Here is a 15,619-nt window from a genome sequence, read left to right on the forward strand (position 1 = left end):
CATATTTCTAATACAGCCATTTCAATCTTTTCTCCCTATTTAAATCCTAAGTAGCATAGAATACAAATCATTTAATTGAATGCCTCTATACCACCCCTCCAGAGGAAGGGTACCAAATCTGAAGTTGCCTAATGATCAAAGACCCAATCCATGGGCAAGAAAAGAGAGGATAACTTCGCTAGGTGTGCCATCTCTTCTGTCAGGGCAGCTGGACACAGGACACAGAAGTACACATTGGGGAGATATCACCAGATCAGTTACTTAGCCCCAGTGAGTTCCATGTGTGCATGAGGGACAGCAACTAAAGTTGTGCTGATTCTTAGTGACCCAAAAAGGCTAACCTACCATCTTTCCGGTACTATAGTAGAGAATCCGCTAGCCTACATCGTCTATATGGGGGATATGATTGTATATATTATATGTATTAGCTTTGGCATGTTAAGTTATTTTACTACACTTAAGTAACTATTCTTTAGCCAAACTTCACAGGTGGAAAAAAGCATAGAGTATGTAGGATAAATAATAGTACTTTTACATTTGTGGCAAATCTCCCACCTAAGAATCTCAAATCATAAGAATGATACTTTCAGCCAATCCTGCTTTTTTTTTCATCTATATAAGAAGCAGGATTTTACAACCTTCACAAAGCAGGTTAGACAAATTTTCATTATTCTAAATTATTTAGGTTGTTTTCTGGGATGGCAGACATTGTTGGTTGTCTGAGCTTTTCTTATCCTCTGGAAATTGTACAGTATTGTACAACATTTCAAATGCCAAGTAGGCTGTAACTAATTAAATAGAAAAATCCATGTGGTCCAGATCTAAAACGTTGTTAACACTGGATCCTCCATGGTATGAGGAGAATGCTTGACGAATTGTAAGAAATCAGTAAATGTTAGATAGTTGAATGACAGACGGATGGGCAGGCAGACCCCTAATTAAGAGAGTGTCCTATCATTCATGATGTTCACATGGCCATGTGATAACAGTGTAAGTCACAGGCAACACAGTAAGGGCACATAAGCACTAGTTCCATAATGATAATTCTCTGTGTGATCTCAGTGTCAGTGTGCCTGGGCACAGCTTCCTCTCCAGTGTACTGTGACACAGTTGTGTGCCACAAAGGGGTTACAAATGTGCTGGGAAGATCAACCCCCTCAGCCATTGGCATGGCAGAGAAGAGCTGGAGCACAGGGACTTTGAGCCAGATACCTTTTTCATTTATCTCAGTGGGTTAGACATATATCGTCATCTTTCTTTTCTCTCTTTCTTTTTCTTTCTTTCTTTCTTTCTTTCTTTCTTTCTTTCTTTCTTTCTTTCTTTCTTCTTTCTCTTTCTTTTCCTTCCTTCCTTCCTTCCTTCCTTCCTTCCTTCCTTCCTTCCTTCCTTTTTTCCTTTCTTCTTCTTCTTTTGAAAGGGCAGACCTACGCTGACTCCATCTTGTTCTGTGTCCTCCACCTTGACCATGCCTCCTCCCCTTGAGTAACCTCCTGCTCACCTGTTCATACTTCCCAATCAAAACACGCCCCGGCGACCCGCTAACAGGACTCCAACCCTTCCCCAGCCAATCGGCTGAGGCCACAGCCATTACCTCACCAACTGCCCCTAGACCCCAATAAAACCTTTGTGCTTTTGAAACTCGCTGTCTCTCCCCGGTATCTCACCGCTGCGTCGGTGCAGGTAGGGGATTGAACTTGAGCTAGCTCGAATAAAGGCTCTTTTGCTTTTGCATCGGACTCGGCTCCTTGGTGGTCTTTGGGGATCACGAATTCTGGGCATAACACTTTTTTTTTTTTTGCTAATGGAAAACATTGGGAAAGATGGGCCTAGAATATTGAGATCACATCCGTAGTGGAGAAGAGTTTGATAAGAAGAAAAGAGTGGACGGGAAGATACTAGGTGACATCTAGAATGGGACTTTCTAATAATACATTCTTTTTCAAATATTCTGGTCTTCAGTTCTTTTTTTTTTATATTCTCAATGTTCATGAATTGCCTGAAATATTCTCCTGCAAAGGAAGTGTGTTTATTCAACAAAGCCTTTATTTCTAAATAAGATTTCCTTGTTTAGTAAGTAATGAATGAACTTTAAATAATTGTGAGAAGCCATTTTGGGAGAGAATCAGTAAATGTATTTGGAGGATAAGAAGAAAATAGGCCATTGAGGAGGTAAGAGTTGAGGACAAAGTGGCAAACTAGAAAAGGGTAACTATCTACCCAAGGGTCATGGGGAGGTCAGAAAACCACAGAGCAAATGAACTTTCCATACGAATTAGCAGATAACACAAGTGGTTCAGAGGAGATCTTACTCAGGCACATGAATTCTACTTGGACAATCAATAAGACCTCAATTACTTAATTAACAAAGGGCAAAACACAGCAAAGTATTCTGCTTCGTTTCAACTCTCACAAAACTGGTTGAACTTTCTCACTCTGGCTAATACAAAGCCAAATAAACACACTGGACCCGACCAAGTATTGAATGGTGGCAGGGTGCAGACCACTACATGATAGTGTGGGTACAGATCATCTACTGTCATTTTTTATTCTATTATTTTAAACACCATTTAGACTAAAGTAGATGTGGCCATCAAGATTATATAGAGATTGTAAATCTATAACCCAATAAGAAAAATAGTTTTTCAGAAAAGAAATAATAATAAAGATAAATTTGCTCTCTTTCGTCAATCTTCACCTAAAACACAGGGCATGAAGCTAAAGCTGTTCCAACTGGGCATTCATAATACTTTTCTCCCATTTGCCAACTGGAAAATGCAATTTTTGTTTTGTTTTTAACAAAATTTGTTAGTTGGACAGCATGTTTTTAGAATTTATAAATATTTTCTTCACTAGCTCTAAAATTCAAGGTAAAGTCAAGGGAGAAAGAGAATTCTTAAAGCCCACATATTCAAATTTATCAAGGGAGAAAAACTCCTTAATAAGCATTTGCTTGGGAGTAAACACACTAAGATTTGAATCCTGGTTTTGTCATTTCTCTCTGTGTGCCTATAGACCATATACTTAAAAGTCTCTGAGCTCTGTTTTCCTCGGCTAGAATATCTGAGACTATACGTCTTCTCTGGGTAGTTTTAAGTATTAAGTAAAATAATATATGTAAAGGTGGCTGGCATGTGACAAGCATGCAATATACTGTGGTTCTGATTTCTAAAAAAAGGATTTAATGTTTAAAAGACTCAAAGATTGAAAGATTTCTAATTACTAAACAATGACAATTATATCACTTCTGATTTACAATGAACAAACTCAAACTCTTAGTTATCCTGTGTGTGTTCATTCCATTTTCTATCATTCTTATTTTGTCAGGATGTTACTATGTAAGTCTCTTGTGAGAAGAAAAATAATTTATTTAAACATCTTCACATTTATAATTTTCCCAAAGAGTGGAGCTGGAAATTGAGAATAAGAAAGAAGAATTCTATATAAATTAGTAAAATTTGTAAAACATAAACTGGAAAAGTGTGGTTTTATCAGTACAAATGATTATGAGTCACACTTAAATTAATGTAGGTAGTTCATCTAATTTAACAAAAATAAGGAAAAAAAAAACAATAAGCACAATCTAGAAGACATGGAGCTATTTTTGCTGAACGCATCACAATTATGAAGCCATTTTTTTGAGGTTAATGTACTTCCTGCATTAGATAACTTACTCTTTGTCCTTTAGGACCTTGACTTCCAGGTGGTCCTCTTGCTCCCACATGACCCTACATGTTGAACATTTAAAAATCAGTTATAGAATTCACAGGAATGTTATCAAAATAGTAGTTATGACCTTGGGAATTCTTAAAATAAAATTGGTTAGTCTCCTTAAAAATATGCTTTATATTTTTTATATCCTGAAATAAATGCCATACTTTCCTCCCCAATATTCTCCACTCTCCCAGTATTCTAAGTTGTTTTCAGGAGGAACACATATAGAGTGACAGTGGAGACACCCATTTAGCCAGTGAAGTCAGCTGGTACATCAAAAAAGCAATGGCTATTGTTGCAGGATTTTTTTCTCATGATTCTAGACATTTATGATAATCCATCACATAAAAATATATTTTTCCTGTTACCGTGAAAAGTCACAAAATGCACCAAATTAATATGCCACAAATAGACTGTAATGAAGATTAAGTTGTTACTTATTACTAAGTCAATTACAATGAATTTTTTATAGTCTTCAATAAAGACTCAATTAGAAAACAAAATTTATTTATCTATATAAAATTAGGTAGGTAAAAACAGTGATCTTTTATAGAATCTTAGGTTTATTTATTATCTTATGTGAGTAAAAAGATTGGCAACTGTACCGATCAACACCAATCTTCCTAATTTTAGAAGTCAATAACATGTCTCTCAGTGTACTGGAAAATCAGGCCTCTCTTTAAAACAGGAGCTTCACAAAACAGCATAAATTGTTTCTGATAATAGCTCCGTTGAGGTGATTGTTAAGGCTTATCTTTTTCATATTTAAGTTGATGATAAGGGTCAAATTTTGATAAGCCAAACTTTATTTCTTTACAGATATGATTTTATTACCTTTCTCTATATCACAAATGGAGTATTTTCAAAACTCAATATTTGTTCAATGAAGGTATATTTTCTTCAACTTTTATCTGGTCATTTGAAAATATCTGCAGATTTCTAAGGAAAATATGTTGGAACTTGTTTGTGATTTGTTTATTTAAGCTCACTTCTAAGCTTGATAACTGACGCTGTCTTCTTATACATGGCTATTCAAAAGAAAGTTTAAATTTCTTTTTGTTTTAGACTACAGAATTGTCCTAATTATTAAAAGTGAGCGATAAATAATATAGCAAGTAGAGTCAAGGGAGTTTGAGATACCATGACATATTCTGGGGTGTTTTGCCTTGACTGGGGAGAGAAGTGGCCTCCATCAATTTATACATTACTTATTTTGCATAAAAGCAAAAAAATATAGTATAACTAAAATCATACAATTAAATTTAAATAGATGTCCTAGAAGGGAATATAAAGTCTTTTCTGTACTTACAGGTAATCCCAGGGCACCAATGGGTCCTGGATCCCCAGGAGGACCTGGATATCCCTAAAATTTGAGTAAAAATATGAAAAACATAAAGTCACTGTTCTATCTGATCATTTTCATTGAAGACAAACCAGTAAATTATAAACAGTAATAAAAGGTGTTAATGTAATAAAATCTCTTTCCTATCAAAGATATAAAAGGCCATAGGAAATATTCCACAGTTAGATAATAGAAATAATGTTGGGCGCCCGGGTGGCTCAGTCGGTTAAGTGGGCAACTTTGGCTCAGGTCACGATCCTGCAGTTTGTGGGTTCGAGACCCGCATCAAGCTCTGTGCTGACAGCTCAGAGCCTGGAGCCTGCTTTGGATTCTGTGTTTCTCTCTCTGACCCTCCCCTGCTTGTGTTCTGTCTCTCTCTGTCTCTCAAAAATAAATAAACGTTAAAAAATAAATAAATAAATAATGTTTACAGGGAAGCTGTGAACCTTTTATTAGTAACACTGTGGCTAGGAAAGAAATTTTCAAACCAGAATCATATATTATGACCTACTGAGAATAGAATATTCATCTTATATTCTGTAGGTTTTGTTATGCTATGAATGGATATATGTTATGTTATATAGACCATGAAACCATTTCAGTGTCAGAGGTCAGGGAATTCTATAATTAAGGAATGTGAATGTGTAGAAATAGTGTAGCCTGTCAAATTTTAGAAGTACCACACCTTTTATGATATTAATACTAATTCAGAGAATTTCTTAGTAGGCAATAATCCCTGAAATTGATTAACCTAATGGGTATGTTAAATATTTTGCTTGACAGCAATTGGACATAGGTAAGAAAATAATCTTATAGTATTTTGCTGACAATACAGAATTTAAAACTAAAGAATAGCTTAGGGGGGTGCCTGAGTGGCTCTGTTGGTTAAGCGTTCGACTTCGACTTAGGCTCAGGTCATGACCTCACGGTTTGTGAGTTCAAGCGCCTTCTCTGGCTCTGGGCTGATAGCTCAGAGCCTGGAGCCCGCTTCAGATTCTGTGTCTCCGTCTATCTGCCCCTCCGCTGCTTGCCCTCTGTCTCTCGCATTGCCTCAGAAATAAATAAACATTAAAAAAATTTTTTTTAAAAAGAGTAGCTTGGGTAAAATAAATTTGTAAACAGTATTATGTGCCACCAGATCCATTATGATATATTTTGGGAAAGCAAGATTCTTTTATAAATTTTTTTTGTTCTAGTTCCTGTCATGTTTAGAAACTATTTAATAAACTAAAAAAAAAAAAACCAATCTATATATAACATCTGTCAGCTATTACTACCTTAAAGGTGCAAGAAAGTAAGATGAATTCGGATTCTGATCTTTTATATATCAAAGAATTACTTCAGGACCACAAACTCATAGACGAGTGGCAGTGATGATATGTGTGATATAAACTATAAGTAATGAAAGAAAAGTAGAATCCTAATTGAATTTTCTTTTTCATCCATTTCAGCTAATTTATGGCAGTTTAATTCTTCTCTTAAAACGATAGACTCACTTGACCAAGCCATCTGATTTGCATGCTTGTTAGTGCCAATCAGCATTTGAAAGGTAAACTGTTTAAGGGAAAAGAAAATTCTAATGGAAATATGCTATAAAATAGAAATTTTCACTTACTTAAATTCCAGTCAAGGCAATCCCACCTCTGGAATTACTATGTTCTTTGGAAATATATATTTCAAATCACTAAGCTCTTACCATGACACCCTTTTCCCCCTGGGGACCTTGTGGACCTGGACTTCCACGTTCTCCCTTTTAAAACAAAGAAAAAAAAAAAACACTGAGGCAAGCTAACCAGTCATGATTGAGCTAAGTGAAATTGTCAGAATCATACCTTACATGTATATCTTACCTTAATTGCCAATACTTTTTAATTTACAAATTTTGCACTTTACCTTCAAGTTGCTAGACTTTTAATACAATAAAAATCCCCCTAAGGTATATTTCAAGGGATAAAATACTAAAAGTATTGTTGCTTTGTAAGGAGAAATGCTTACCATTTTGAGACATAAAATAGTAGTAAAAGTATCAAAAATATTGTCAAAATTAACTAATCTCTATAACTACTGAATAAAATTTTATTTCTGTTCTGTCAGCCTACCTGAGCAATTAAGTATGATCAGGATAATCAAACATGCCATAGCAGATTAAAGTAATTAAACTGATTCACATTAAAATTCCCAAGATTGGCATAATCTTAGTGCAGAAGATTTGACTTTGCACAGAAGAAACTAAGAATGAAAATATTACAAATATTTATTTTTTGAAATTAGCTCATTTTGTATTTGTCATATTATTATTGATTGTCAAAAATCAATAAATATATATTAAGCACTTTCAATGTACAAGAGTTGGAGAGATCTAACAGAAATTTGACTTAGAGTCTACTCTCAAGTATTTGGAGACATGACATTAACAAAGGTGATCAATTAGAGGACAATTAAATTGTAAATTGTGTGGTGCTTATTCTAAGTCCAGGAAGAGAAGAAATCAGGAAGGATTAGAGGAATCTGGGAAGACTTTATGGAGGAGATAAGAATTTCAGTCCTATAGTTTGGCTTTGAATAAATAGAGGGAAGAGGAGAGGATATTCTAAAGCAACAAAATAGTGAGAATAGGAATTGGAACAGGTATGTAATATACAAGATGGGAGAGAGAAAGGTTTATACTGGAGAATATTAGAAAATTTGTTGGATGAACTGATTGAGCCAAGATTATGTAGTACCTTGACAGTAAAGTAGAGGAGTTAACAGGGTCAGGAATAGGGGGCCAATGATGGTTTTTAAAAATGTTTCATCATGCCCATCAAAATTAGTCCTCTTGTAGTACCTGCGATGGATTAGAGGATTTAAAGGGAAGGGCAGGGTAAATATGACAGGAGGTAAATTTAAGATAAAATGGTAAGAGTATGTCTGAGGGGATAGCTTTGGAATGACTGTTAGAAAAGAAAGCTTATATATATATAAAAAAAGAAAGCTTATATAGAAAAAACTCTAAGTCATGCTAAAAGATTAGGCATAGAGAATGAAGGAAAAGGGAAAGTAAATATGGATTTCACTCTTTTTATTCCAGAAGACTGGAAGAATTGAGATAGGTATAAGGCGCACTAATAGAAATGAGATAATTGGGAAGAGGACGATTTGAATGTGGGGGGAAAATTGATACATTTTAGATATGTTGACTGTGACTTAATTTAAAAATTTCAGTACCAGAAGACTTAGCCGTAGTAATCAGACAACAAAAGAAATAAAAGGCATCCAAATCTGCAAGGAAGAAGTCAAACTTTCCCTATTTTCAGACATGATACTCTTGTAGAAAACCCAAAAGACTCCACCAAAAAATCGCTAGAACTAATACATAAATTCAGCAAAGTCACAGGATATAAAATCAACATACAGAAATCTGTTGCATTTCCTGGGGCGTCTGGGTGTTTCACTCAGTTAAGTGTCTGACTTGATTTAGGCTCAGGTTTTGATTTTATGGTTGTTGAGATCGAGCCCCATGTCAGGCTCAGTGCTGACAACACAGAGCCTGCTTGGGATTCTCTTTCTCCCCCTCTCTCTGCCCCTCCCCAACTTGCATGCATGCGTGTATTCTCTCTCTCAAAATAAATAAAAATAAAATTAAAAAAGAAATCTGTTGTATTTCTGTACACCATAATAAAGCAGCAGAAAAAGAAATCAAGGAATTGATCCCATTTACAATTACACCAAAAAACAATAAGATACGTAGGAATAAACCTAACCAAAAAGGTAAAAGATAGTACTGTGAAAACTATAGAACACTTATGAAAAAAAATGAAGATGACACAAAGATATGGAAAGACATTCCATGCTCATGGACTGGAAGAACAAACAATGTTAAAATGTCTACACTACCCAAAGCAATCTATACATTTAATGCAATCCTAATCAAAACACTAATAGCATTTTTCACAGAGCTAGAACAAACAATCTGAAAATTTGTATGGAACCACAAAAGACCTCAAATCGCTAAAGCAACCCTGAAAGAGAAAAGCAAAGCTGGAAGCATCACCATTCCAGACTTCAAGCTGTATTACAAAGCTGTAGTGATCAAGACAGTATGGTACTGTCACAAAAATAGACACATAGATCAATGGAACACAATAGAAAAGCCAGAAATGGACCCACAACTACATAAGTAACCAATCTTTAACAAAGCAGGAATGAATATCCAATGGAAAAAAGTCTCTTCAACAAATGGTGTTGGGAACACTGAACAGCAACATGCAGAAGAATAAAACTGGACCACTTTCTTACACCATACGCAAAAATAAATTCAAAATGGATGAAAGACCTAAATGTGAGACTGGAAACAATCAAAATCCTAGAGGAGAACACAGACAGAAACCTCTTTGACCTCAGCCACAGTGACTTCTTAGTAGACGTGTTGCTGGAGGCAAGGGAAACAAAAGCAAACATGAACTATTGGGACTTCCTCAATATACAAAAGCTTCTGTACAGCAAGGGAAACAATCAACAAAACTAAAAGGCAGCCTACAGAATGGGAGAAGATATTCGCAACTGACATATCTGATAAAGGATTAGTTTCCAAAATCTATAAAGAACTTATCAAACTTAATGCCCAAAAAACAAATAATCCAGTTAAGAAATGGGCAGAAGATAAGAATAGATATTTTTCCAAAGTAGATGTCCAGATGGCTAACAGACATATGAAAAGATGCTCAACATCACTTATCATCAGGGAAATGCAAATCAAAACCACAATGAGATACCATCTCACATCTCTCAAATGGATAAAATTAACAAGAAACAACAGATGTTGGTGAGGATGCAGAGAAAGGGGAACCCTCTTGCACAGCTGGTGGAATGCAAACTGGTGCAGCCACTCTGGAGAATAGCATGGAGGTTCCTTAAAAACCTAAAAATAGAACTACCTGAGGACTCAGCAATTGCATTATTAGGTATTTACCCAAAGGATATAAAGATACAGATTGGAAGGGATACATGCACATCGATGTTTATAGCAGCATTTATCAACAATAGTCAAACTATGAAAAAAGCCTAAATGTCCATCCACCCAATGACTGACGAATAAAGAACATCAAAAAGAATGAAATCTTTCCATTTGCAGCAATGTGGATGGAACTAGAGTGTATTATGCTAAGTGAAGTAAGTCAGAGAAAGAAAAATGCCATACGATTTCACTTACATGTGTAATTAAAGAAATAAAACTGATGGACATATGGGAAGGGAAAATAAAAGAGAGAGGGAAACAAACCATAAGAGACTCAACAATTGAGAACAAACTGAGGGTTGATGGACAGAGGTGGGTAGAAGATGAGCTAGATGGGTAATGGTTATTAAGGAGGGCGCTTGTGAGGAGCATTAGGTGTTGTATGTGAGTGATGAATCACTGAATTCTATTTCTGAAACCAATACTGCACTGTATGTTAACTAACTAGAATTGAAATAAAAACTTGAAAAGAAAAAAAAAAAAAAGGAAGGAGTAGCCACTGGTTTCAAATACTTCTAAGAAAGGAAAGCTAAGGAACTGCTATTGTTTCTGTATCCATGATACTGTCTGCCTTAAATGTTGTGCCAGATAAACTACTTACTTACTTGTAAGCTAATATATAAGAAATATTCAGTGGATAGGGTGAAAATATATTCTTTGTTGAACCTAAAAAAATTCAGATGGAAATAACTGGAATATTATTTAATTTAGTTCTAGTCCTGGTTCCACTTAATTGTTCACAAAGTACCCTCATGTAGTAATTGCACTAGACCATCACGTTTACAAATTATATTCAGCAAGTTAGGTTTTAGTCAAAGAGTCAAAGTTTTTGGGTTATTACCTACTAGTCCATTATAAGATTCCATAAAAGAAATTTTAAATGCCCTTGGAGGTTTCAAGTAAAGAATTACTTTTTATTAAAAAAAAAAAAAAGCTTCCCTAAATTTGAAACTCAACATGGAAAATCACTCCCAAGTAATGATTTTAGGTAATCTTTAAGCCAATTACAATTTCCATTCCAATAGCCAGGAATATCCATGAATAAATGCATACTGCATTCCAAGTGGACAGCAAGAGATTGTGACTGAGACTTGGAGCAGGTAGTGATTACTTATTCTCTTTCAAAACGGCTTCCTTTAGGGGGCTTGCTCTGATAAAGCAGATTTAAATATGGTCTAATCATAAATCTAGACCATCAGTTTCATCTTTTCTCTTCAGAGCACAGTATCACAACCTAAAGAGTACTCTGCCCTTTAAAAATTAGAAACATACATGCTATGAGCTATATTCAATATACTTAAGATATTCAGGACAGGTGATGTATTTTAAGTTATGAGTGATTTCTAATTAATAACATAAAATACCAAATACCAAATACCTCCTTTTAGTTTAGCCTGGCATTCTTACTACTTAAAAAAAAATGAATGAAATTACCTTTTCACCAATGCTTCCAGTAACCCCAACCTCTCCAGGTAAACCGACAGGTCCCTTTTAGGAAAAAAATGTAACAGAAAATACACATTTATTGCATTGCTATTACAGCATCTTGGTTTTAAATCACCTGTAATCAATATGTTTCCTTCTAACTTATCCTAAATTTTATATTAGAATGAAATTCTTCCTAGTATAGATGTCCAACCTATGACTTCACATCCAAAATTAATCTATTCACTCAATCAACAAATATATATGAATGTCTAAGGGGTGGCAGGCCTGTGCTGGGAGGCACTGTTTCAAATCCAAACACAGTTCCTGCCCTTGTGGAGTTTATAACCCAGTGGATGTTATAAAAAGTTGCGGTTTTTCCATAGCTTCTTGATATGAGTATATCAGCTGAAGAAATCCTTTCTGTGACTTCTTTGAAAGCTTCTAATACCACGACATGCCCATTCATTAATTCACTGTCACTCAAGAAATATTTTGTGCCTGCTCTGTGCCAGGTACTACATTGCTTTGCTGAAATTTCATTAGCAGACCTAGGCCCTGCCCTCATAAGGCAAAAGAGTCTTATACAGAGACAAAAACAATTAAATTAAAAAATGAATAATTACAAATCATCATATTGGCTCATAAAGGAAACAACTATGATGCCCAGGCAGAGAGTGAAAGAGAAGACCTATGGAAAGATGGTCAGGGTAAACCTCAAGTTTGACATCTAATCTGAAAGCTGAAGAATAAGAAGAGGTCAGTAGGCAAGAGAAGACAGAGTAAACCGCTTGAGTGAAGAATGAATTAGTGTGCTGAAAGAGATGAAAGAAAGCACTCATAATACTGTTTCAGAGTGAACAAGGCTCCGTGTTCATCCACCTCGTCTTTATGGATTCTACTTCAAGCAGGATAGAAAACAAAGAATAACAGGACAAGTTTTACAACAACAGCATAATCCTTCTCCTGTTTTCAGTTATGAAGTTATTTTCTACTATTATTTAAAGATGTATGAAGCATTTTCTTTTTCAATAGCTACCAAGCAAAGACCCTGCTTAAATAGATTATTGTACAATAATATGCATTAGTATATAGAAGGCACCTAAATCATGAAAAAACAATTTGATGTGTTGAAGCTAACTGAAATTAATATATGAGGCATAATTTCATCCACATATATTTGTATCATTATCCATATCAATCTCTTCTCTCTCTCTACCTACATAACTATCCACTTACCTGTGTATACCGACCTACCTACCTACCTACCTGTCAATGTATCTGGTGATCAAGGATATACTAACATATGTTAAGCACTTTTTATGTGCCTGATTTAATCCTCACAACAATCATATTTGATAGTATTATCCTGATGCCCCTACAGAAAAGACAATGAGTTAAATAGCTTGCCGAGGTCAATGAGTTTAAATAGTAAAGATGAGTTTAAGTGGTTATTGAGCACTTGAAATGTAGCTGGTCAAAACTGACATGTGCTGTAAATGTAAAGATATCAGATTTTGAAGATTTGCTACAAAAAGAAAGAAAAATTCAAATCATTGTTTAAGTTGGTTACATATTGAAATGATAATGCTTCAGAGATACCGGCTTAAATAAAATATTACTAAAATCAATTTCATCTGCTTCTTTTTATCTTTTTAAATATGGCTACTGAAAAATGTTAAGTGACATTTGTGACTGGCATATACCTATTGGACAGTACAGATCTACATTCTTAAACACTACACTAATATTAGCGGTTATATCCAGTTGGAAGTGATCTAATAATTTATTTCTATGGTTATTAATTTTAAGAGCATTGACACTTTCACTCTGAGATAATCAGAGATCAATGGGCAGTTAATCACATCTGAGCACAACAGTGAAATATAACTATTAGTGAGAGAGTAAACAAACTAGCAGAACCTGAACACAGACTAGTATTGATTCTGGGGAAAAAAAAAAACCTTTTCCTAACACACATATATATATAACCCAGGTGAGTGAATGGAGTAGGCTCATTTGACATATCCCAATATTGACTATGTATACCAGAAAGATATCACCTACAGAACTATTCTGGTTAGCTCACAGCACTTACTTATTAATTAACAGAAACTGAATTAGGTGCTAAGATTTAAAAATCCAGAGATTTTTTATAAAAAAGATTTTATATATAAAGATTTATAAGATTCCTAGTTTCAGATGACCTAGCTTGCTTGTAGGCAAGCATTCTCAAAGGCAAATACTAGACAGATCTAAGTAGCAGTTGCTACTTAGATGCTCTCTTTAGTTCACCACAGTCCATACCAATTGCTCTTATCTCTTATACCTGACCCATTTTACTTACTTATACTACCTGCCTGCTCCCAGTAGGGCATTTGAGTTTGTAATTCCTGATTTAAGTATTAGAAGTTGCAGTCCATCAAAAGGGCATACTTGGAAGAGTTAGGTTCTCATTGGAAAATAGGCAGTTCAAAGACTTACATCCTTGTCCACAGGGAATCTTTAATGAAACGTACATTAGGAGAACATAAATAATTTATTAAGACTTTGAGTCTTGACGTGCCTGGGTGGCTCACTCAGTTAAGCATCCAACTCTTGATCTCAACTCAGGTCATGATCTCGCATTTCGTGGCTCTGCGCTGTGTCAGGCTCTGTGCTGACAGTGTGGAGCCTGCTTGGGATTCTCTCTCCCTTTCTCTCTGCCCCTCCCCAGTTACCTTTCTCTCTCACTCTCTTTCAAAATAAATAAATAAACTTTTAAAAAATTAAAAAAAAAAACTCTGATTCTTCCCACTAGTTTTCTTTAGTTTTTTTTAAAATAAATGTTTATTTATTTTGAGAGTATGAGAGAGAGACAGAGAGAGAGAATGAGTAGGGTAGTGGCAGAGGGAGAAAGAGAGAGAGAATTTTTTTAATATAATTTATTGTCAAATTGGCTTACATACAACACCCAGTGTTCATCCCAACAGTGTCCTCCTCAATGTCCATCACCCATTTTTCCCTTTCTCCCACCCCCCATCATCCCTCAGTTTGTTCTCTGTATTTAAGAGTCTCTTATGGTTTGCCTCCCTCCCTCTCTGTTTGTAACTCTTCTTTTCCCCTTCCCTTCCCCCATGGCCTTCTGTTAAATTTCTCAAGATCTGAATATGAGTGAAAACATATGACATCTTTCTCTGACAGACTTATTTCACTTAGCATAATACCCTCCAGTTCTATCCACATTGCTGCGAATGGCATGATTTCATTCTTTCTCACTGGCAAGTAGCATTCCCTTATATATAAACCACATCTTCTCTATCCATTCGTCAGCTGATGGATGCTTAGGCTCTTTCCATAATTTGGCTATTGTTGAAAGCACTGCTATAAACATTGGGGTACACGTTCCCTATGCACCAGCACTCCTGTATTGCTTGGGTAAACTCCTAGTAGTGCTGTTGCTGGGTCACAGGGTAGTGCTATTTTGAATTTTTTGAGGAACCTCCACACAAAGACAGAGAATCTTAAGCAGGCTCCATGCTCCACACGGAGCCTGACTTGGGGCTCTATCTCACAACACTGAGATCACGGCCTGAGCCGAAATCAAGAATAGGATGCTTAACTGACTAAGCCACCCAGGATTCCCTCTTTAGTTTCTTATATCTATTTTCAAGCTATACACTTCTGGAGAAAAAAAATTCTAAATTAGTGTTGTCGGAATGATGTACATTTTCCCAAAGATGAAATGTATAAAATTTCATTCTTATTTCATTAGTTATTTATTATCTACCAAGTATAAGACACTATACTAGTCAATTTAGAAAGGGCTAATAACTAAAATACAAAGTATATAGTAAAAATATTACAAGAAGATAAAGTATATAGAATTTAAGATAAAGTAGTAGTCAGCAAAGTGACTCCAAAGACTGGCTACCTCTTTTTGTAAATAAGTTTTACTGAAACACAGCAATGTCCATTATTAACCTATGTTCTATGGCCACATTTGCTCTGCAAAGGCAGAGTAGTTGTGACAGATACTGTAGAGCCCACAGAGCCCAAATCATTTCTCTTGGATATTTAAGGGAACTACAAACAAGTAACTGAAGCCATAGCCTTCATTTATAAGAATTATCAGCAATTTATACCTTTTTGGCCAAGAATTTTCA

General features: G+C 35.3%; 1 protein-coding gene across 1 annotated transcript in view; it reads right to left on the reverse strand.

Moving 5' to 3' along the window:
• The window catches only part of COL24A1 (collagen type XXIV alpha 1 chain), a 404,395-nt gene that overhangs the window by 154,543 nt on the left and 234,233 nt on the right, over positions 1-15,619 (reverse strand). Inside the window, exons 25-28 of the mRNA XM_042952735.1 lie at positions 11,484-11,537; positions 6,750-6,803; positions 5,021-5,074; positions 3,672-3,725 (exon numbers count right to left, since the gene is read on the reverse strand). Of these exons, the coding sequence (XP_042808669.1) occupies positions 3,672-3,725; positions 5,021-5,074; positions 6,750-6,803; positions 11,484-11,537 (216 nt within the window). The remainder of the gene's footprint in view (positions 1-3,671; positions 3,726-5,020; positions 5,075-6,749; positions 6,804-11,483; positions 11,538-15,619) is intronic.

This window comes from Panthera leo, chromosome C1 (genome assembly GCF_018350215.1).
Source record: "Panthera leo isolate Ple1 chromosome C1, P.leo_Ple1_pat1.1, whole genome shotgun sequence".
In the NCBI taxonomy this organism is placed as follows: Eukaryota; Metazoa; Chordata; class Mammalia; order Carnivora; family Felidae; genus Panthera; species Panthera leo.